Source organism: Rana temporaria, chromosome 1 (genome assembly GCF_905171775.1).
Source record: "Rana temporaria chromosome 1, aRanTem1.1, whole genome shotgun sequence".
Lineage (NCBI taxonomy): Eukaryota > Metazoa > Chordata > Amphibia > Anura > Ranidae > Rana > Rana temporaria.
This window is the reverse complement of record NC_053489.1, coordinates 177,504,096-177,526,455: the sequence shown is the minus strand read 5'-3', so window position 1 is coordinate 177,526,455 and position 22,360 is coordinate 177,504,096. Positions and strand designations below refer to the sequence as shown.

Sequence of the window (22,360 nt, the reverse complement as noted above, 5' to 3'; positions counted from 1 at the left end):
TGACTTGTATCAGTGTCTGGTTAAAGCTTGTAGGATGAATTTTCATTCTACTCTAACTGTCATATGAGGCTTCAGGTCCCCTGACCCTCTGTCTTGGCAGTGCAGATCACAAGTACCCTCCCAAAAAATCTCTCTAGTAATACACACCAAACTGAGCATTAGCAGAGCGATTCCAGAGGCTCGGTCTTATCATGAGATACGTTGTGTGCACACCGGTGTATCCCCTGAGATGCATGTGTGGTAAACATGTTGGGTGGGGCCCACCAGGTACCTGCTTCCACTTCCGTGTATTTACAGTCCCTCTCCGCCTCCCCCCGCCTTCTGGGAGACAGACAGGTCCCAGAAGACGGCAAGACCATTCCGAAAGGCTTCACTTCCTGTTTTCCTTAGTAAGGATGGCAGCGCCTGCACCTGAAGCCGATGGACGGCATTCATTGGAGTTTTTACACATGGTGGACACTATTTCACTACAACATCGTTTATCCAGGTTATGACATATGCATATTTAGCTTGACTTGTTATGTTGAAGACTTTCTATCACTCATCCAACTGACTTCCTTAGTGGAACATATCCCAACATTTTGGCTAAACTGACAATTTAATGTACCTAAAACCTCATTAGTAAAATAGTTTCCCTTGTATCATGTGAGAGGGTTCATGTCGTTTTTATTTTCCTCTAGGTCTGAAGTTCACCTCCTTAACCTATAAATGTAGTAGTGTTGCCACTCTAAATGTGTGTTCATGTGCCAAAATATGTGCCACCATCCTGTTTATTGGTTTGAACGTTTATTACTGGAAGGTTCAGTTGTACTGTAAATCCATCTACAGCTTTCAGAACATTGCACTGATTTATTTCATCCTGTTACCACATACCTTTTTTTATTTTTGATTATACATTAATGTTTGGGATTTTTTTGAAATTGTGCAAAATAATGATGTAACCTATTGGTCACCATAGGTTATATTACATCCAGTAAATTGAAGCTAGTAATCATTCCTTCAATTATGATAACACTTTGATATGTAAAACATGTAATCTGCTGAGTGTCCAGTTAACAAATGTGTTGCTATTATTTTTTTTCTTCTAGATCTTTCACTACATGAGTTTGGCCATCGTGTCCTTGTTCGTGTTGGAAATTTTGTGTAAAATAATTGCTTTCAGCGTTGAATTTTTCCACCATAAATGTGAGGTGTTTGATGCAGCCATTGTGGGTGTATCCTTCATTATCGAAGTAATTTACTCAACACGGGAAGATTTATTCCGTGCAATCGGGCTGCTGATCTTACTCAGGATGTGGAGAGTGGTTAGGATTGTACTTGGTAAATAGAAAACATTATAAAAAAAATAATGTAATGTATTGTGTGTAAAGTATGTGAACCCTTACCTTGTTTAAAAATAAAAACCGATTCAGTTAAAAATAGAAATGAAAGGGAAAATGCATGCGTGCAATAAAATACCTTTCTTTTCTGTTCAACTCTTCTGGGAAGGCTGTGCCTATGGGAATATTTGACCATTCTTCCAGAAGTGCATTTGTGGGGGTTGAGGTGCAGGCCAGTCAAGTTCCTCCACCCCAAACTCGCTCATTCATGTCATTCTGGAGCTTGCTTTGTGCGCTGGTGTGCAGTCATGTTTTGAACAGGAAGGGGCCATCCCCAAACTCTTCCCACAATGTTGGGAGCATGAAATGGTCCAAAATGTCCTTGGTATGCTGACACCTTAAGAGTTCCCTTCACTGGATCAAAGGGACCAAGCCCAACCACACACCATAATCCCCCCTCCACCAGATGATTTGGACCAGTACAAACCAAGGTCCATAAAGATATGGAGGAACTTGACTGGCCTGCACCTGACCCAATATAACACCTTTTGGGATGAATTAGAACAGAGACTGAAGGCCAGGCCTTCTCGTCCACATCAGTGCCTGAACTCACAAATGTGCTTATGGAAGAATACGAGTGTGTCTATGGGAATGTTTGACCAAACAGCCTTCCCAGAAAAATTGAAGCTGTTATAGCTGCAAAGGGTGGGCCAACCCAATCTTTAACCCTATGGACTAAGGCCCCATACATACGGGAGGATTTATCCGCGGATACGGTCCAGCGGACCGTTTCCACGGATAAATCCTCTCGAGGATTTCCGCGGATTTCTATGCGATGGAGTGTACACACCATCGCATTGAAATCCTCTGGCGATGACGTGTCGCGCCGTCGCCGCGATTATGACGCGGCGACGTGCGCGACGCTGTCATATAAGGAATTCCACGCATGCGTCGAATCATTTACGACGCATGCGGGGGATCCCTTCGGACGGATGGATCCGGTGAGTCTATACAGACCAGCGGATCCATCCGTTGGGATGGATTCCAGCAGATGGATTTGTTTGGCATGTCAGCAAATATTCGATCTGCTGGAATCCATCCCAGGGGATAAATCTCCGCGGAAACAGATCCGCTGGAGTGTACACACCATAGGATCTATCCGCTGAAATCCATTTGCTGCGATTTTTCAGCGGATGGATTCTATCGTGTGTATGGGGCCTAAGACTGGGATGCCATTAAGGTTGATGTGTGTGTAAAGGCAGGAGTTCCAATACGTTTGGTAATATAGTGTAAAACAGAATTGTTCCAAATGAGTCTAGGCTTAAAAATATATATTTATACAGCATTGAAGCAGGTGCACTAAGCAATTTTTCACATTATAAAATCGAACAATTATATACCTACAGAAAGGTAAATTTTGAGCCTAGAATCCATCTGATTACATATTAAACCACAGTGGGAATTTTCTATTGAGAGCAATAATACTATAAAAAGAACGCCTTAAAGCCAGTGGCAATGATATCAGTTTGCGACGCTCCTGAGATCATTCAGAATTCCGTTGACCTGCCTCAAGTTGCTTTTTCATACCTATAGACTTGTATAGTCATGCAAAACCTGTAAACAAAAAAGCATTGGCACACATGCGAAAAGTAAATTATAGAGTCATTTCAGTGCACATATTTTTGCTTTTGATATGACATGATAAATGTTTGTTTCCTTCTATTTTTGTTAATGGATTAAATATTGGACAGTATATTGTATGCAGGTTTTATACTGTCCAGTATAGGCAGGGTATATTGCCTAAAAAGAAAAAGTTATCAGCCCTACTGGGGTTGCATTGTTTTCAATGCAGCAGACTTGCAGTGTCAGAAGAAACAATACATGCCGAGTATATAATGAGCAAATATACCTGCCCTGGAATAGATTTGTCATTACAAACAATACATAACCAGATTCTTGAAACATTAACCGCTTCAGCCCCGGAAGATTTTACCCCCCCCCCCCTTCCTGACCAGAGCACTTTTTACAATTTGGCACTGCGTCGCTTTCACTGACAATTGCGCGGTCGTGCAATGATGTACTCAAATGAAATTTTGAAAAACACTATCTTTTACTTTTTGTTATAATAAATATCCCACATTTAAAAAGAAAATGTGTTTTCTGCATTTTAGGCTGATATTACGATATGTATTCTTCTACATATTTTTAGTAGGAAAAAAAAAATCGCAATAAGCTTATAGTTATTGGTTTGCGCAAAAGTTATAGCATCTACAAAATAGGGGATAGATGTATGGCATTTTTATTTATTTATTTTTTTACTAGTAAAAACGGCGATCTGCGATTTTTTTTTTTTTTGAGACTGCGATATTGCGGCAGACAAATTGGACACTTGACACATTTTTGGGACCATTCACATTTATTTTTTTGAAAGTTGTATTTATTGCTTTTGACATAACAAATACATACAAGGCCCGACGGGCCACACACAAAAATAAACTATGTACATTTCTTCAGCATTGGCTCTTGCCCCCTCTTTCCAGTCCTCACACAGTAATAGGAACAATACAATTAAAAGGCCACCAACTCTCAGTAATAATCAATATTTCGAATAGACATGTAAAGTCGTTATAGACATATTACACACATAATAACTCCTCTTACGGTGCATTCTATTAGGCGCCGACCATTCACATTTATACAGCGATTAGTGCTATTAAAATGCACTGATTACTGTATGTCACTGGCAGAGAAGGGGTTAACACTAGGGGGTGATCAAGGGGTTAACAGTGTTCTAACTGTAGGGGGGGGTGGGACATTCTAGGGGGAGAGAGAGAGAGATCGGTGTTCATACTTTGTGGGTGCCCGGCAGTCATCGCGCCTGCTGGGCTTCGAGCTGCTGGCGGCACGCGCCCCTAGTGGCCAAAAGACGAAGCGACGTAACATAACGTTATTTTGCCTAGCCGTGCCATTCTACCGCAGTAAAACTGTGGCGGCTGGTCGGCAAGTGGTTAATACCAGTATTCTTAAATCAAACTTGGCTTTTAGATGTGCATCTTAAAAAGAAACTTGAAAAGGACTATACAGTACATTAAGGGACCATGTACCAAAGCATTGAAAACCTATTTTCTTTGCTCAATGTTAGACCAGTAGTTTTATGTTTTGGGGATTTCCACACAGGTAGCCAAATTGTGCTGAGACATTTTACAATTCTAGCTGTACATACTCTGTTGCAAGGATTGGACAGGTTTAGGAAACATTAGTCCAAGAACTGACATCCACAAAAATGGTACTCGCTAAGTAGAACTGTTGGAGATTTAGCCCTTCAACAGTATGCTAATCTGTGCTGCAGAAAGGTGATAACAGAGCTGAATACTCCTGTATTATCAGCATCATGTATATGGCCACACAATTTACTGTGGAACCACATCAGACTTGGTTCTGCATTGGTAACCAGAAGTTTGAACAATAATCCATGCCAACAGTGCCACGTATGGAGTGGTGTCACAGGGGGTACAGAGGACTGCAAATTATCTTTTTGATAGCCTGCCACTTCAGCTCACAGCATGTATGCATTCATGTATAAATATCTAAATCTTTATTTTTCCTGTTTGTTTTTAAAAAGGCTCCAGTTTGTCAGTGATCAAAGCAGAAGACAAAATCCAAAAATTCAAGGACAAGAATGAGATTTTACTGGAAAGAGTATCTCAACTGGAACAGCAGTGTTCCCAGCAGGTAATATGCTACTTATTGGTCATGTGACCAACTACAATTTTTTTATATTCTTTAAATTGCCATTTGATAATACTCATAAAATATTCTTATGCACCATTACAACCTTCTAGCCACCAGAGTCCTAACTACTAACCCACCTCCTCTCTGTCAGCACTGGGGTCATATTAGCTGAGTGATGGGGGGAAAAGAGGGAGAAGAGAAACATTGGAATACCAGTGTGCAAAAGTGTATTAGTAAATAGGAAAAATAATTCAGCGCTGAAAATAATGTAACAGTAAATAATGGTTGCAAGCCAGCACTTAAGGTAAATTCATATAAAATCCCTCAAGAAATATAACAATAAAAGCAGTGCAGCGCAACCTAAAATGTAAATATAAACTAATAAATAATGTCCATGAGAAGAAACAGTCCACAAGTGATTGTGAAAAGGCACAATGAAAATGACGGAATGCAATGTGGATGAAACGTGGCCAGAAATCCCTCCACCGCACACAGTGGCCTCTCACCTCACTGATTCGACCTATAATAGGTCACATGGCATGTAACTCATTCCCAGTATAACTACTTAGAACATCTAATCGATTAAGCATACCAAAGGTGTCGATCAAGGTCCTGAGCTTTGTCTCCAACATGCATATGAAACATAAATGAAGACAATTTAGTGCTCTCTGTATAAGGAGTGTTTAATTGCAAAGATAAAACAAAAGCGAAACTACTCACAAAGTTGGCACTCAGACGCGAGTGCTTACAGACAGCATAGAAAACAATTGCAACAGCGATGGCTGTGGGTGACGTCTGTCGTGACTCCTCCCCCTCGTACGCGTTACGTCCATAGGCGGGACTTCATCAGCGCAAGGTAGGATGACACAAAGACGTCCTGCTCATAACAACTAATACAGGGGCATGGCAACCATACTGCAACTCACTGAGAGAGTCGGCCAATCACAGACCGTTACTAATCCCAATAACATCATATTAAACCAGGGGAGTGGATGCAAATGAAGAGAGGGTTGCTATGCATATAATTAAATAAACTAAGGTGCTTATGATATATGATTCACCACTAAATAACATAGACTGGCCACAATCTATGCAAATCGTAAACATTAAACGTAAACGTTAAAGGGGAACATACCAATAATTAAAAATATGTAAATATATAAAAAACCTTAGAAATATTAATTAAAACTATTTAAAATATGTAATATATATATATATATATATATATATATATATATATATATATATATAAAGAATATACAAAAAAGACGTCATCCACAACCACCGTAAATAAACAATAAACACTTATGCATTTATAATACAATAAAAATGTAAAATACACAATACAATAAAAAGCAAAACAATTTTTTTTTTTTTTATCTGTTAGAAATAAAACAATTTAAATTAAAATCTACATTAAGACCTGCGGGCGACATAACCTTGGTTTCAAAAATCCAGACAGATTCCCTACGACTGAGTTGGCGTATGTAGTGTCCACCCCTCCAGTGTCTGGGCACTTTTTCAATACCCCAGAACTTAAGGCTTTTTGGATCCCGCTGGTGACAATTTCTAAAATGTCTAGATACACTGTGGGACTGATTTACTGAAAGCAATGCGCTGCACCGGTTCATGGCTGAATTGGCGCGCCGGATGAATCCTTAATTGGGCAGCCAGCGCAATGCAATTAAATATGTAAAGCCGCCACCTAACTCCCTTTAGAAGTCTATGGGAGAAATCAAAAGTGTTAATTTTCAAGGTTAAAATGCTAGTTTTTGTCCTAAAAAGTGTTTGGGGACCTGAGTCCTGCCCAGGGGACATGTATCAATGCTTTTTTTATTTTTTAAAATGGCCATTTTTTCGGGAGCAGTGAATTTAATAATGCTTAAAGTGCAACAATAAAAGTGAAATATTCCTTTAAATTTCGTACCTAGGGCGGGTGTAAAGTAAGCATGTGAAAAAGCGCGTGTTTCCCGTGATTTCCCTGCTCAAAATAACATTCTGACGGAAAAAAAGTCATTTAAAAAATCACTTGCGGCTATAATGAATTGTCGGCTCCCGGCAATTCTGAGCAAATTCATTCATAAAAAAAAGTGTGTGGTCCCCCCAAATTCCATTACCAGGCCGTACAGGTCTGGTATGGATATTAAGGGGAACCCCGCGGTAAAAAAAAAAAAAAGACGTGGGGGTTCCCCCAAATATCCATACCAGGCCCTTCAGGTCTGGTATGGATTTTAAGGGGAACTCCACCCCAAATTTAAAAAAAAATTGGCGTGGAGTTCCCCCAAAAATCCACACCAGACCCCTTATCCGAGCATGTAACCTGGCCGGCCGCAGAAAAGAGGGGGGGACAGAGTGCGACCCCCCCCTCTCCTGAACCGTACCAGGCCACATGCCCTCAACATAGGGAGGGTGCTTTGGGGTCCCCCCCAAAGCACCTTGTCCCCATGTTGATGGGGACAAGGGCCTCATCCCCACAACCCTGGCCGGTGGTTGTTGGGGTCTGCGGGCAGGGGGCTTATCGAAATCTGGAAGACCCCTTTAACAAAGGGGACCCCTAGATCCCGCCCCCCCCTGTGTGAAATGGTAATGGGGTACATTGTACCTCTATCATTTCACCAAAAAAAAGTGTCAAAAATGTAAACAAAAGACAATAGCCGGTTTTTGACAATTCCTTTATTAATGTCTTCTTTCCACGCTTCTTCTTCTTCCATCTTCTTCTTTTCTGCTTTCATTCGGGTTTCTTCCTCCATCTTCTTCCTCTGCTTCTTTCTTGGGTTTTCTCGTCCGCATCTTGCACCAGCTTCTTCTGGGACCTGTTTCCCAAAACACAGAGCGCGGGGGGATAGGATTGGTTTTTGGGGCGCATGACCGCAGGAGTCTATTCCTGGAAGTGGGTGCAAATACCTGTATTATACAGGTATCTGCACCCCCTCCCCCTGAAAGGTGCCAAATGTGAAGGGGGAGGGTTCCAAAAAGGGAGAGGGTTCCAAAAAGCAGAGGTTCACTTTTTGTGTGGACCTCCGCTCTAAGGTCATCTCTTTGCAAGGAAATAGATTTTCAGGTCCTACTTGATAGGGGAAAAAAGACAAATACCCCTCTGGGACCCTTGGGGTTTTGGTCAGGCCTAACTAGGTGTGAATATTGTGCGCTTGGGGACCCGACTGACCTCTGGGATGAGGGACATGTAGATCAGAAAGCTGACACTGAAGATCCTGTCGAGTTTATGGTGAATTTGAGATCTGTGGTAACACTGACGCACAGGCCATTTCAAGGAAAATCCTGAGACTAAGGCCCCATACACACCATAGAATCTATCCGCAGATAAATCCCATCGAATGGGTTTCAGCGGATAGATTCTATGGTGTGTACACTCCGGCGGATATTTATCCGCGGATATTTCCGAATTCCAGCAGATAAATATTTGTCGACATGCACAGAATATCTATCCGCTGGAATCGGATCCCACGGATGGATCCGCTGGTCTGTACAGACTCACCGAATCCATCCGTCCGAAGGGATCCCCCGCATGCGTCGCAATGATTCAACGCATGCGTGGAATTCCTTATATGACAGCGTCGCGCACGTCGCCGCGTCATAATCGCGGCGACGGCGCGACACGTCATCGCCAGAGGATTTCGGCGCGGATTTCAATGCGATGGTGAGTACACTCCATCGCATTAAAATCTGCTGAAATCCTCAAGAGGATTTATCCGCGGAAACGGTCCGCTGGACCGTATCCGCGGATAAATCCTCCCGTGTGTATGGGGCCTAAGGGATTTGGGACTATACAATAGATCCAGGGTCCGTCAACACCCCCCCCCCCCCCCCCGTCTGCAGTTTCGGAGGTGATTTGCTTTGAGGCAGTCACTAAAGATATCGTGAGCCTGCGATGGGAACATTCCCCCCCCCCCCCCCCACAGTATAACCTGACACAGCATGAGGGGGCAGCCTTAGTCCTTATAGTCAAATACAGATTTGATCAACAAGGCTGCAGGGGGGGGGAGGGGATGGTTCTCATGGATCGGGTTGGATATCTAAGGATGTGTCATCGTATACTTGGTGATGGACAATGGAATACCATTCCCAGTATTAACCAGGAAAGGGACCAAAAAAAGTGCCATCCTTGACTGTGCCTTGGTCAATGGTAAGGAGAAGGTGGAATACCCTCCAAGTAGACTGGGTGCCAGTGTTCTATGCACTACCAAAGGTCCACAAATCTGTAGATGACGTTAATCGGAATTATTTTGGTTGGCCAGTATCTAAGGGCCTGCCATAATTGTACGGAAGATAGTGATTTTGAACAGGAAGTCAGGATTTTGAGGAATAGATCTCATTTGAGGAGCCATAGTAAGTGGCTTGCTAAAGCATAGTAGGGCAATGAACAGTGATAGCAACTCCCTCATTTTTCAACTGGGGGGGGGGGGGGGGATTTGGGGGGTCAGGGACAATAAACCAGGCCCCACAATACTGTTTACAATACACCAAAAATATTAGTCAATTTAGAGGCATCTGCTCAGCACAATGCTTTCTAAGGGAGGATATGTCAGTAAGTTTATTTCCAGGGATCCACAACTAATCTACATGAGGGCTTGCTCTTTGGGTGACCTGGTACATCATATTACCTGGAAACCCTCTGGCCTCCCAAGGCAAGTGGGAATGACTTTCTGTGAGTTTTGCTTGTTTATGACTGAGGGTGACTCCTTACAGCTACCTACATGGAGACTCCTGCAATATAGGCAAGAGACAAACTTTGAGGGTGGTACATGTGACCATTTGCTCCTGTAATTCATTTTGTGGGGGGGAAAAACGGACTGAAACGGTTCCAGGAACATATCAGAATTTAATACCAGACCCTTGAGGCCTGAAATGTTGGGTGATCCCACATGACAAGGTGGTGGACTTCGACCAATTTTTCCTCCAGTGGGAAGCCTGATGGATTTGGGAGCTTGAGGCAGCCAAGGCTCCTGGCTTGAATGATTAAGCTTTGTTTTTTTGATTAAAGGGTCACTAAAGGAATTTTTTTTTTTTTTAGCTAAATAGCTTCCTTTACCTTACTGCAGTCTTGGTTTCATGTCCTCATTGTTCGTTTTTGCTCTAATCCTTCTCTGTTCTGAACACTTTCTGGTTGTCTGTTTCCTGATGAAAAATGGCATGGGAGATTTCTCTCTGTGGTCACTAATCAAGGAGGTGTGATTACTGTGTGTCTAATACCCCTCAACACCAATCAGTTTCGTTTTCCAAACCATCACTGCCCTGTATTGGCTCTGTGCAGCAGAGAAGCAGGAAACATGCAAAAACGAAACTGAAACTGCAGGTACATTATATGATTGATTTTTATCTATTTTTAATCATTTTTAAAAGGAATCCGTTAACTATTATGGGGTAGATTCACGTAGAATGGCGTATGTTTTCAGGCAAGTGCCGTATTCTCAAAAGAAAGTTGCGGCGGCGTATCGTAAATAGGCCGGCGTAAGCCCGCATAATTCAAATTGTGACGAGGTGGGTGTGTGTTATGTAAATTAACCATGACCCGACGTGATTGACGTTTTTCACGAACGGCGCATGCGCCGTCCATGGAATTTCCCAGTGTGCATTGCTCCAAAGTACGCCGCAAGGACGTATTGGTTTCGACGTGAACGTAAATGACGTCCAGCCCCATTCACGGACGACTTACGCAAACAACGTAAATTTTTCAAAATTCGACGCGGGAACGACGTCCATACTTAACATTGGTACGCCGCATATACGCCTCATATAGCAGGGGTAACTTTACACCGGGAAAAGCCTAACGTAAACGGCGTAACTGTACTGCGTCGGCCGGGCGTACGTTCGTGAATTCGCGTATCTAGCTGATTTACATATTCTAGGCGTAAATCAGCGTACACGCCCCTAGCGGCCAGCGTAAATATGCAGTTAAGATCCGACGGCGTAAGAGACTTACGCCAGTCGGATCTAATAGAAATATATGCGTAACTGATTCTATGAATCAGGCGCATAGATACGACCGGCCAGACTCAGAGATACGACGGCGTATCTGGAGATACGCCGTCGTATCTCCTTTCTGAATCTGGCCCTATGTCTCTATACCCTGTAAACAGTCATTTCAGCAAAAAAATGTTTTTCCTTTACAACTCCTTAAAGTGTGTGTAATTTCTCTTTTCACTTTTTAGCTCACTGCATGTATATTTAGTACCTGTTTATTGAGGGCCCCTTTCACACAAAGTGGATCCACCCAGTGGGAGATCCCTGCTGAGCCGGTGGGTGTCAGCTGTCTCTGTTCACTATTACAGACCTGTCGGAGCTCTGCTGTCCTCTATGGGAGATCAAATGGATCTGCCTGTCTTTCATCTGATCCGCTGGACAGATGGCGACCGTATAACCATCTGTTTTGAGTGGTTCTGATGGCAGGCAGGTGTCATCTCCGCAGATATCTACCTGCCCATAGTCATTAGTGGTCTGCCTGGGGAAAAACAACCCCGCTGGGATCCCCCTGTCCATGTGAAAGGGGCCTTAATCATAAATCCATTAATTAATAGTATGAGGTTTTCTTGCCACCATGTCATGTTTCCAAACTAGTTGGCTTTTGGTGCTTTGTCTCCCTCTTGTGGAGATTTAATATTTTTCTCATTGTCCATTACTCAAGTATGACCATGCGGATATCTGCCATTTAAAGCACTGCCTTTGCACAGGACTGCACTTGACCGAGCCTCTGAAGCAGCTGGCGACGACTGGTTCAACTGGTCAGGACTTGCCAGAGTCTTAGCCTTATGACCCTGTAGACCTTGTGACTACATCCAATTGTCAGTGCTTTTGAATGCACCCTGCAATGTAATACTGATTGCTGCACCATCAAGGAGTTGGCCAGGTTTCTCAATCAGATAAGTGAACTTTTCCCTCCAAGAAATTGGGAACTGCAATATTTACAACCTTTGGATTACAAATGGTCCCATTGCTTTTTGCAGCCATATGCTACAATGCGAGGGAGGCCATACTGGAGTGGATATGCCACTGAGTGTTTTTAGTGGCTCTACAATGTGTACACAACCATTCTGTCTGACATGCCTCCTCTAGACCATTGGAAAATGTTTCCCCCCCTTCTTGGGTTGTCCAAACACAATCAGGACACTGTCGGCACAATTTGTTTAACCAGTTACCCTTATCCCTATTGGTTCCAGCTATGCAGTAGACTGACTTTGGGGATATGCACATTTTACTCCATGAGCATTGACCTTTTTTTTTGTTTTTTTGGACTGAAGGGTATAACAGTGAACACTAGATTTATTATTGCATAATTGCCACATGCTGCTGTTATCTTGGTCTTATTCATGGGTCTGCATAAGGTGCACTTCTCTTGGTCTTGACGTTTGTCTGTTCGTCATTGTTTTAAACATACATTTTGTGGTTTATCTACTAAAATTGTTTGACTTGGCCCACTGCATGTATCAATTTCTGTCTTTATGCTTTTGAGGTGTGTGTGTTTGTTTCTCTAATTGGTTAAAAGAAGTTAAAAAGTTCTAATTGACATCTCCTCCTAAACCTGTATTGTATAGGAGATATTTGCCCTGCATGGAACCGCTGAAGTCAGCGGCACATGCGCTCTGAAGGTTCGGCGCATGGTGCCTGAAATTCAGAGCTTCAAAAAACACAATCTGTCATCTCTCCTAGTTAGTCCCATCCCCCCACAGAAAATACATAGGGAGCACAGTTGATCACCCCCTAGTGTTAACCCCTTCCCTGCCAGTGACATTTACATAATAATCAGTGCATATTTATAGCACTCATCGCTCTGTAAATGGTCTCAAATGTGTCAAGTGTCCAACCTGTCTGCCACAATGTTGCAATACTGCTAAAAATCGCAGATCGACCATTTCGAGTAACAAAAAAAAACTCCATATAAATGCCATAAATTGCACACCACTGTTTAGTATAACCTTTTTGTTTCCAAGGGATTGTAAAATCTCATGGGTTTTTCACCTTGATGCATTAAGGTGAAAAACTTTTGCCGCAGCTACCCCCCAGAGCCCCCCTTTTTTGTTACCTGATCCCATCCGTTCCAGCGATGCTTATGAGCCCAGTGGCACAGGCGGGGGTGAGTCACACTGCTGCATCCATTGATGATGGGACACGGAGCGTGCCCCTATGGCGAGCAACTCAGTGGGGGCGCCCGATGAAGGGTAGCATCCAGGAGCACCGGCAGGGCACCTCAGAGGAGGATTGGGGCTGCTCTGTGCAAAACCCTTGCACAGAGCCAGTAAGAGGTTATAAAAAATCAAACCTTTACAACCCCTTTGACTAAAAAAATCCCTTAACTGTTTTGTCAATGGCAAAGAACGGCTTTAAAAGTGGTGGTTCAAAAATGGTTGCAATGAGTGACACTAGAAACTGAGGTTTGCCTACCCCCCAATCCATATTGTCTGATCAGTTTTTATGGGTTAAAGGATAATGACTGTGTGCCGATTTTGCTGTTTGTCTTCCCTCCTGATCTTATTGTAAATCAATTTTTTTCTGTTGTAGGTGGTTGAAGATGGATATTAATTTTTTTCTTTCCAGGTATGTTGTAAACCTTATTTCTTATTTTGGGCTGCACACATGGTTGCATCGGGGGAAATTTGCTAAAACTGGAGAGTGCAAAATCTGGTGCAGCTCTGCATAGAAACCAATCGGCTTCCAGGTTTTAAAGCTTAAGTTAAATGATTGGTTACCATGTACAGCTGCACCAGATTCCTGGGTGCTCTAGTTTTTTTGTAAATCTCCCCCATTGTGTCCATCTGAAAGATCTTTTCTACGAAAGTGATCTGCTCTATAGCTTTTATATCGGGAAATTTGAAATGTTGATGAAAGTTGTCAGTTCAGTCTACAGAGCTCAATGCATTTGTAGTGAAACTGATAGATGTACAAGTAATACTTTAATGTTAGGCTTGGGAGTGCATCCCTACTTTTTCTATAAAAAGTCCTGCCTGCAAAAAATGTACTTAACATCCAGGAGAACAGGTGTCGGATGTGTAGTGCTTCACTGCATGCCATGCTTCTTCCATTGGGCCTTATAATGGAAAATTGAATACCTACCTTTCTGTAATTTTCCTTTCCTGGTGCCTACCCATGGCAGCATACCAATGGTCATGGCTCCGCCCCCACTGACCCACAGGACCACGTAACTCTCTCAATAAAAAAGAGCTCCCCCCTCAGATAGGCATTCTAGTTACTAGCCCTCAGACCGCAGAGCAGTCCATAAGGGAGGGTGTATGCTGCCATGGGTAGGCACCAGGAAAGGAAAATTACAGAAAGGTAGGTATTCAATTTTCCATTTTCCTGGTGCCTCCATGGCAGCATACCAATGGTCAAATAACTCGCTTTACAGGGAGGGTACTGCTCAAAAAAAAAATATATTTAATAATTATAGAGTAGAGCGTTCTAGCAATTTTCTCCCAAAGTCTCTCGATGTGAGGGCTGCCGGGTCAAGGCTATAGTGGGACATAAAGGTGCCGAAGGAAGACCAGCTTGCTGCCCTGCAGATAGTTTCCGGGGAGACCCTTGCCAGGGCTGCCCAGGACGAGGCGACTCCTCTCGTTGAATGTGCGTTTATTGCCTTGGGAATAGGAAGACCACTAGCCCGATAGGTTTTCTGGATGAGTCCTACAATCCATCTTGCCACTGTTGACTTGGAGGCTGCTTTTCCTTTCCTTGCCCCTTTTGGCATGATGAAGAGGCGTTGGTCCTTTCTGAATTCCTGTGTCACCTTAAGATAATGTTTTAAGGATCTGGCCACATCTAGCTCATGCAGGTTTGTGGATGCTTGTTCTCCTTCAAATGTTGGAAGTACCCATTCTTGATTGAAATGAAAGACCGAAGGTACTTTGGGAATGAACTGATGTATTGGCTGTAGTACTACCCTGTCTGGAAAGAATGTGATGTAAGGCTCTTGGGCTCCCAGGGCTTGGATTTCCGACACCCTGCGCCCCGATGTGATTGCAATCAGGAAGGCTGTCTTCCAGGTAATGTCCTCTAGTGAGCAACCTTCTGTAGGAGCGAATGGGGAACGTGTTAGGGCTTCCAGCACAATTGTCAGATCCCATTTGGGGTATAGAGATTTCCTGGGCGGGCGAAGTCTCAGAACCGCCTTCAAAAATCTGTCCACCAGTGGATTAAGTGCCCATCTGACATCTGTTAAGGCTGAGATGGCAGACACCTGGACCTTTAGAGTGCTGTGTCCTAAACCTAGGTCTAGGCCTGACTGTAAAAATAACAAAATATTATGAACCTCCGGAAACAGTGGATTGAACTGGTTGGATTCCGCTAGGGTCACAAATTTCTTCCAAATCCTGTAGTAAGTGGTGTTCGTGGAAGACTTTCTTGCGAGCAAAAGGGTTCGGATGACCTCTTGTGAACACCCTATATCCCCCAGCCTCCTCCTTTCAATATCCAGACCCTCAAATCCAGAATCTCTGGATTCGGGTGGATGAAACTGCCCTGAGTCAGCAGGTTGTTCTTGAGAGGTAGAGCTGTCGGATTGCCCAGGGATAGACTGACCAATAGCGGGAACCACGGCCTCCTTGGCCAATATGGAATGATCGCTAGGATGGTTACTTCTTCCTTTGTCAGACGCTGGAGGAATCTCAGAATCAAGGGAGTTGGGGGAAAGGCATATCCCAACTGGAATGTCCAAGGCTGGATCAGAGCATCTGTACCCACTGCTGTCGGACATGGTGCTCTTGAGAAGAACCGAGGAGTCTTTGCGTTGAGCGGTGAGGCAAAAAGATCTAATTGGGGAGTCCCCCACTGTTGGCAGATCCTGTTGAAGACCTCTTGGTCTAGAGACCATTCGTTGTTGTTGCAGAACGACCTTGATAGGTGATCGGCTAACTGGTTCTCTGGACCCGGAATATAGCATGCCCGTATGTCGAACAGATTCTTCTCTGCCCACGAGATTATTGGAGTTACTTCGCTGAATAATGCCCTGCTGTGCGTGCCCCCTTGGTTCTGGACGTAGGCCACCACCGCACGGTTGTCCATTTGAAGAAGGACCAGTTTGCCCCTGAGAAGAGGTGCTAGATGTAGAAACCCCATCCAGGCCGCTCTTAGTTCCAGTATATTGGATATCACTCCCTCCGCACTGAATGGCCACTTCCCTTGAACTAATTTGTCTTGGGTGTGTGCCCCCCAACCTAGTTGGCTGGCGTCTGAAGTAAGAATGGTCCATGTAATTGGACCTAGGAGTCGCGGAGTTAATAGATTGGAGGGTCTTGTCCACCACCATAGACTGGATTTCATCGAAGAGGACACAATTATCTTCTGCTTGAGATGTTCTTTCCCCCATTGGGCTAGGAACCCTAGCTGAAATTCCCGTAGGTGCCATCTGGCCCATTTTACCATTGGGATGCATGAAGCGAAGGAGCCTATGAGGCTCAGACACTCTGACGCTGACATGAAGCGGGAACTCATTGCTCGTTTTACTTTTTGAACCAACATTGGAACCTTTTCCGGTGGAAGAGAAACTGATTTCTCCGGGGTGTTGAATAGGGCCCCCAAGTAACCCATTTTCTGTGTTGGCTTTAGCTGGCTTTTCGCTATGTTGATCAACCAACCGAATCTGGACAAGGTGCTTAGTACTGTTTGGGTGTGCTCCTCTAAGAGGTCTTTTTGCTGAGACAAGATTAGAATATCGTCCAAATAATATAGTACTCGTATCCCCTTTTCCCGAAGAGGCACTAGAATGGCCCCTAGTACTTTTGTAAACGTTCTGGGGGCTGATGAGATTCCAAACGGGAGGCATTGGAACTGTAGACATAGGCCGCCCACCTTGAACCGTAAAAAGTGCTGGAACTGGCTGTTTATTGGAATGTGCAAATATGCATCCTGGAGATCTATGGAAACCATCCAGTCCCCGGGCTGGACTGATAAGATTACTGTGTTCAGAGACTCCATCTTGAAGCGTTCCAGTCTGATATACTTGTTCAGTTTTTTTAGATCCAGTACGGGTCTCCATCCCCCCGTCTTCTTGGGAATTAAGAAGACGGGAGAGTAGAATCCCGAGTTCGTCTCTGAAGCTGGGACTGGTAACACTGCCTTCTGTTGTAACAGTATTTGGATGTACTGAAATAATACTGCCCTTTTCTCTTTGGACGCCGGGATCTTGGTGTCTTGGAAAGAGTATGGAGGAGGGCGAGATTTGAACCTCCAAAAATGTCCCCTGAGGATGGTGGACACCACCCATGGGTCGGTGCACCCTTCCACCCAGACCTGCGCATAGGCCTTGAGTCTTGCACCCACTAGGCTGGTCTGGGTGGCAGGGGAGTCAAAAAGACTTTTGGGAATCACCCACAGAAGTTGTGGGTTTTGGTTTCCCCAGCTTAAGGAAAGAAGCTTGAGACCCCTTCCAGCCCCTTCTATAACCCGGGCGATAGGATCTTGAGTCCCTTCCTCTCTGCTGAGCTCCAGGCCTGGGAAAAAATCTCTTCCTTCTGTTTCTATCTTGAGGGATCAGACCACTCTTTCCTCCTGTGACTCTTGAAATTGCCGAATCCATCTTCTCCCCAAAAAGTGCTTTCCCATCATACGGAATGCGACACCACGATTGCTTCGAAGATGGGTCTGCTGCCCATGGTTTTAACCATAGGGCTCTTCTGGCCGTGATTGAATACAACATGGCCCTGGAGGAGCTTCTTAAGACATCTATCGCTGCCTCTGCCATGAAATCTGATGCCAGCTTTAACTCATCTAATGCCTTAATGACTTCCTCGGTGTCTATGCCTGCTCTGAGAGCTGTCTCAATGTTGTCAGTCCACACCCTGGTGGCTCTGGAAACAGACGATAAGGCTACCGCCGGTTTGCAAGCCCCGCCAGTTGCTTGGTACATCTTTTTAAGATCTGCATCGATCCTCCGGTCTAAAGCATCCTTGAAGGAGACCGAGTCCTCTAGTGGTAGGGTCGAATTTTTTGCCAGCCTCATGACTGAGGCATCCACAGTTGGAATGGATTCAAAGATCTTAGCATCCAATTCGGCCAACGGATACAGTTTTTGAAGACAATTAAAGGCGACAGGCCTCTTATCAACTTTCTGCCATTCTCCTAGAATGATCCCTTTAATCTCCTCCATAAGTGGAAAATTAGACACCCTCTTTGTTAAATGCGGAAAGTATTTTTTTGTTTTGGACGGAGGCTCCAGGCCCTCTTCTTCCCACTGAATGGCGTCCTTGACTGCCATTACAAATGGCTCCACCAGACCAAAGTCAAAGGCTGAAATCTCTTCCTCATTTGATACCAAGTCCTCGTCCAGGCCCTCTTCCCCCGGGTATGGGGTGGATGGACCCGCGATCTCTTGCTCAGCCGAGGGAGAAGGAGGAGAAGGAGTGCTTTGTGCTGCAGCCAATTCCCTGATGGATTCTTTGATAAGGTCTTTTATCGAGCTTGTGGACACCTGTTTTTCTGCAGTAGCCTCCAAGAAGCATTGGCCGCAGGCTAACTTGCCTGGCAGGGCTTTTTTCCCACAGACCCAACAGTCATCCCCCCTAGGTTTGGAAGAGGACTGGTGGGAAGAACTTCGATGGCTGCTGGAATTGCGGCCTGAAGAGTGTGGATGGCCTGAACTCCTATGGCCTCCTGAGCTTCTGTCGCGGGAGGCTCTGTAAGATGCGTCTCGTTGCGGGCTGCGGAGACAAAATCCCAGAATATAGGATTTATAGTATGTCTGTGATAGTGCTCTTTTTACTATTACTAATACTTTACCTGTTCTGTAGCAGCCCTTACCTAGTGGAATGTTGAGGATCTTTTATTGGCATGACTATGTCCAGGACAGCTAAGGGCAAATTAAGAATTTCCTATGGTTACTATCTGGTTTTAAACAAAAATAAAAAAAAAGAAGAAACAAACTAACTCCCCTGATATACAAAGACCAGTGCAAGAAGAGCAGAAGAAGAGAAAAAAAAAAATAATGTGCAGCTAAAGATACATATACATATATATATATATATATATATATATATATATACACATATACACATATATATACATGATAAACACCCACACACACACTTCCTTTACCACTGCCCCGTCCAAAAAGTACCTTGGCAAGGATCCATATTGCTCTGGTAGAGGAAATCCAGCAGGAGACAAGTGCTGGCGATGCTATCCCACTGACAGTCTGCTCTCAACTGAAAAAGACAGGCTGCTTTTAAAGTCTTGGGAGTACCAAGATGGCCGCCAAACGCGCAGTGCGCATGCGCGGCCGCGTCGCCGCCCCCCCGAGATGACAAACTGCGTCATGTGACCCGCGCGAAGCGCTTGCAGCTCGTGGGGAGGACAGACGCTCGGCGTCCCACCGAGGAGAGAGACATACAGGCGGTAAGAGCTGGAAATCCTAATACATAGTGGTAAAGCCCTATTACTGGAGGAGCACCCCCCGGGATGTGGAATAGTCAGCCTAAATACCTGAAGAGGAGATAGCATAAGCTCCTGGAGGTAACACAAGTGCCCCAAAAAAAATCCTCAAAAAAAATGGGCTCCTATACTTATCTGGCGCCTTTAGCAGCCCAAGCCATAGGACTCCGTCCTGCAGGAGAGCATGAACCTGCAACGGTTACACCATGGATGGTGAGGTAGGGCTGAAATATGATCCTGCGGGATGAGGACAGAAAAAAGAATGCCTATCTGAGGGGGGAGCTCTTTTTTATTGAGAGAGTTACGTGGTCCTGTGGGTCAGTGGGGGCGGAGCCATGACCATTGGTATGCTGCCATGGAGGCACCAGGAAAGCTGTCTTATAGTGACCTAAGGGCTGGTGGATGGAACCAGAGGATGACCAGGTATCTGACACTTTTGTGTGTGGGTCCCCCCCCCCCTTTTGCTAGAAAATTGCTTAAACCCCCAAACACTAGATCCTCTGAAAGCATAGGCCATGGGGATAGTCACTGCCAACGCTCTAGAGGCCTTCTATGTTAAAGAGCAACAAGGGCATCGGTATTCCAAGACTAGGTGGCTGCTGAACTTTTCCTCGGGTAATTCGGTGGAAACTACGAAAACAAAGCAAAATGGAAGGTGTGCACGCCTAGTGAATTGCCAATGACATTTATTGAATGGAGTAAAAAAATGGGTAATCGCAAAGTGCAACTCTCAAATAAGCCATAAAACCAGTGTGGAATAGTGCAGACACATGCTGTATCACAAGGGGTAAAAGCTGATGTGTTTCGGGGATGCACCCCCTTCCTCAGAGCCAAGCTACCAGCTTGGCAGGTGACAAGTACTCTTATGGAGTCCTCAAAGGGGAAGTCTATTAAATGAGCCAGTGAATGACCACTCTAAAACCAGAATTGACAAAGTCATTGCTTGTGTTCATATATCAGATCAGAGAATGTCCTGTAGCAAGCGGAGACATGGCCTTGGACCTGTTCATCTGCAGCCTTCTCTATAGCTTTCTAAAAACAGATCGAACTTGTAGGAATTTTCATCTTTGTATCGCCTGAGGCTTGTCACTTCAGTGGGAATATGTATGGGTTTTACAACCACTTGAAAATAGTTTACTTAATGTGCCATGCTGCTTCTGTGTAGTCTTGCATAATTAACACTCACACATTACTTTGTGCCTTTTATTTTGGAAACATTGAAAAATGGTAGGGTCTTGAACATATGCATTTCATAGAACTCCAGTTGTTTCAGTTAAAAATGTTTGCACAGTAGTTGGCTTGTTCAGTGGTTAAACGATTTCTTTTTTTACACGGAATCATTAATGTAAACTTATTTTTTTTTTCTCAGATTTTAAAACCTACAGAGAAAAAGAAGCCCAATGCAAGCCGACCAGTAACGCCACCACGAGGCATGATTACGAAACAGGCGAAAAAATGAGGGTCTCTTGGCCTGCTTGGACTTGTATTATAGTATATAATCATTTTTTTTATTTTAAATTGTGTAACTTGTACTGGTCTGTTCCATCTAGATGTTGGCGACTTTTTTTTCCTCATTTCAAGAAATGTATTTGCTACAATGCTTACTATTTTCTGTTCTTTACTTTTAATCTGAAATTCAAACTTATTCTGTTGCTTCAATATGGTTTATTTTATGCCAGTGTTACTGTACACTCCGATCTTTATCTTCATTATTCATGTAGCTTTGTACAATTCACATTATTTGTAAATGCTTGTTTACTACTTTAGTACTTAAAGATGGCACTTGCGGGCTGGTCAGACTAGGAATGTCACAGCTATAATTTGCATCCTGTTTATACAAACCACTGTGAACTTTTTCCTGTTTGTTTTCTTTTTTAAAGGGATTTTCTTTTACCATCAGGTCCACATATGTATAGCTATTAATATTAGAAAGATCCCCCTCTACTTTACCAGCATCACTGGTTTGATGTACATTTAAAGCGGGGGTTCACCCTATCGACAGGAAAAAAAATTTTTTTTTTTCTTTTACCTTTAAATCAGGCACTGTAGCGCGAGCTACAGTATGCCTGTCCCGAATTTTTTCCCCCCATACTCACCTTGTAGTCGTCCATCGAAGATACCGGGGAATGGGCGTGCCTCTGGAGACGGAGGATGATTGACGGCCGGCTCTGGCGCGTCACGCTTCTCCGGAAATAGCCGAAATAGGCTTGGTCTTCACGACGCGTGCGCATAGCCTGTGCGCACGCGCCGTGAAGAGCCGAGACCTACTCCGGCTGTCTTCGGGGAGAGTGACGTGCCAGGGCCGGCCGTCAATCATCCTCCCTCTCCATAGGCACGCCCATTCCCCGCGGGAGCCGAAATCTACGATGGACGACTACGAGGTGAGTACGGGGTTAAAAAAATCGGGACAGGCATACTGTAGCTCGCGCTACAATGCCTGTCTCGATGGTAACATCATGTGGGTCAGGGTGAACTACCGCTTTAAGTAAAGCACATTTTCTGTACTGTATTCTTTAACTGAAATTAAAGCCATTATTTTAACTGTTTTCCACTTCCTGAAACTTGCATCTGTACTGGTGTATTGCTCATGTCTTCCATAGCAATGAAGTTGGATTTGAGTCTGTAGTGTTTGCATGGTAACTGATAAAGGAATGCTTATCTGGACATACCAATGCACTTCCTTATAGCTCAGCGAAGCTGGCCCCCCTAAAATCAGCACAAATAAAAACTCAAGTGTGTTTCTTTAGTGCTACGTTTGTGCTGTTTTGTGCCGCAAACATTTACGTTTGTGCTGCTTTTATTTTGAAGATATTAGCAATTGTTTTTTCCAGACTATGACATCACACAGCCCCCCTACAACAGCCAAATGGCAAAACACTGGTCTCGTTGGTTAGTGCTACGTTTGTGCTGTTTTGTGCTGCTATTATTTCCGTTCT

General features: G+C 44.1%; 1 protein-coding gene across 2 annotated transcripts in view; it reads left to right on the top strand.

Moving 5' to 3' along the window:
* Positions 1-20,993, top strand: part of LOC120933357 (voltage-gated hydrogen channel 1-like) — a 64,754-nt gene extending 43,761 nt beyond the window's left edge. The window contains exons 3-6 of one of the 2 annotated variants that reach the window (XM_040346554.1): positions 1,089-1,320; positions 4,942-5,051; positions 13,566-13,601; positions 20,794-20,867. In XM_040346554.1, the coding sequence (XP_040202488.1) occupies positions 1,089-1,320; positions 4,942-5,051; positions 13,566-13,586 (363 nt within the window). In that variant the 3' untranslated portion in view covers positions 13,587-13,601; positions 20,794-20,867. Of the gene's footprint in view, positions 1-1,088; positions 1,321-4,941; positions 5,052-13,565; positions 13,602-20,793 lie in introns of both variants that reach the window. The other variant, XM_040346546.1, reaches the window with a different exon arrangement.
* Positions 20,994-22,360: the final 1,367 nt, after the last annotated feature.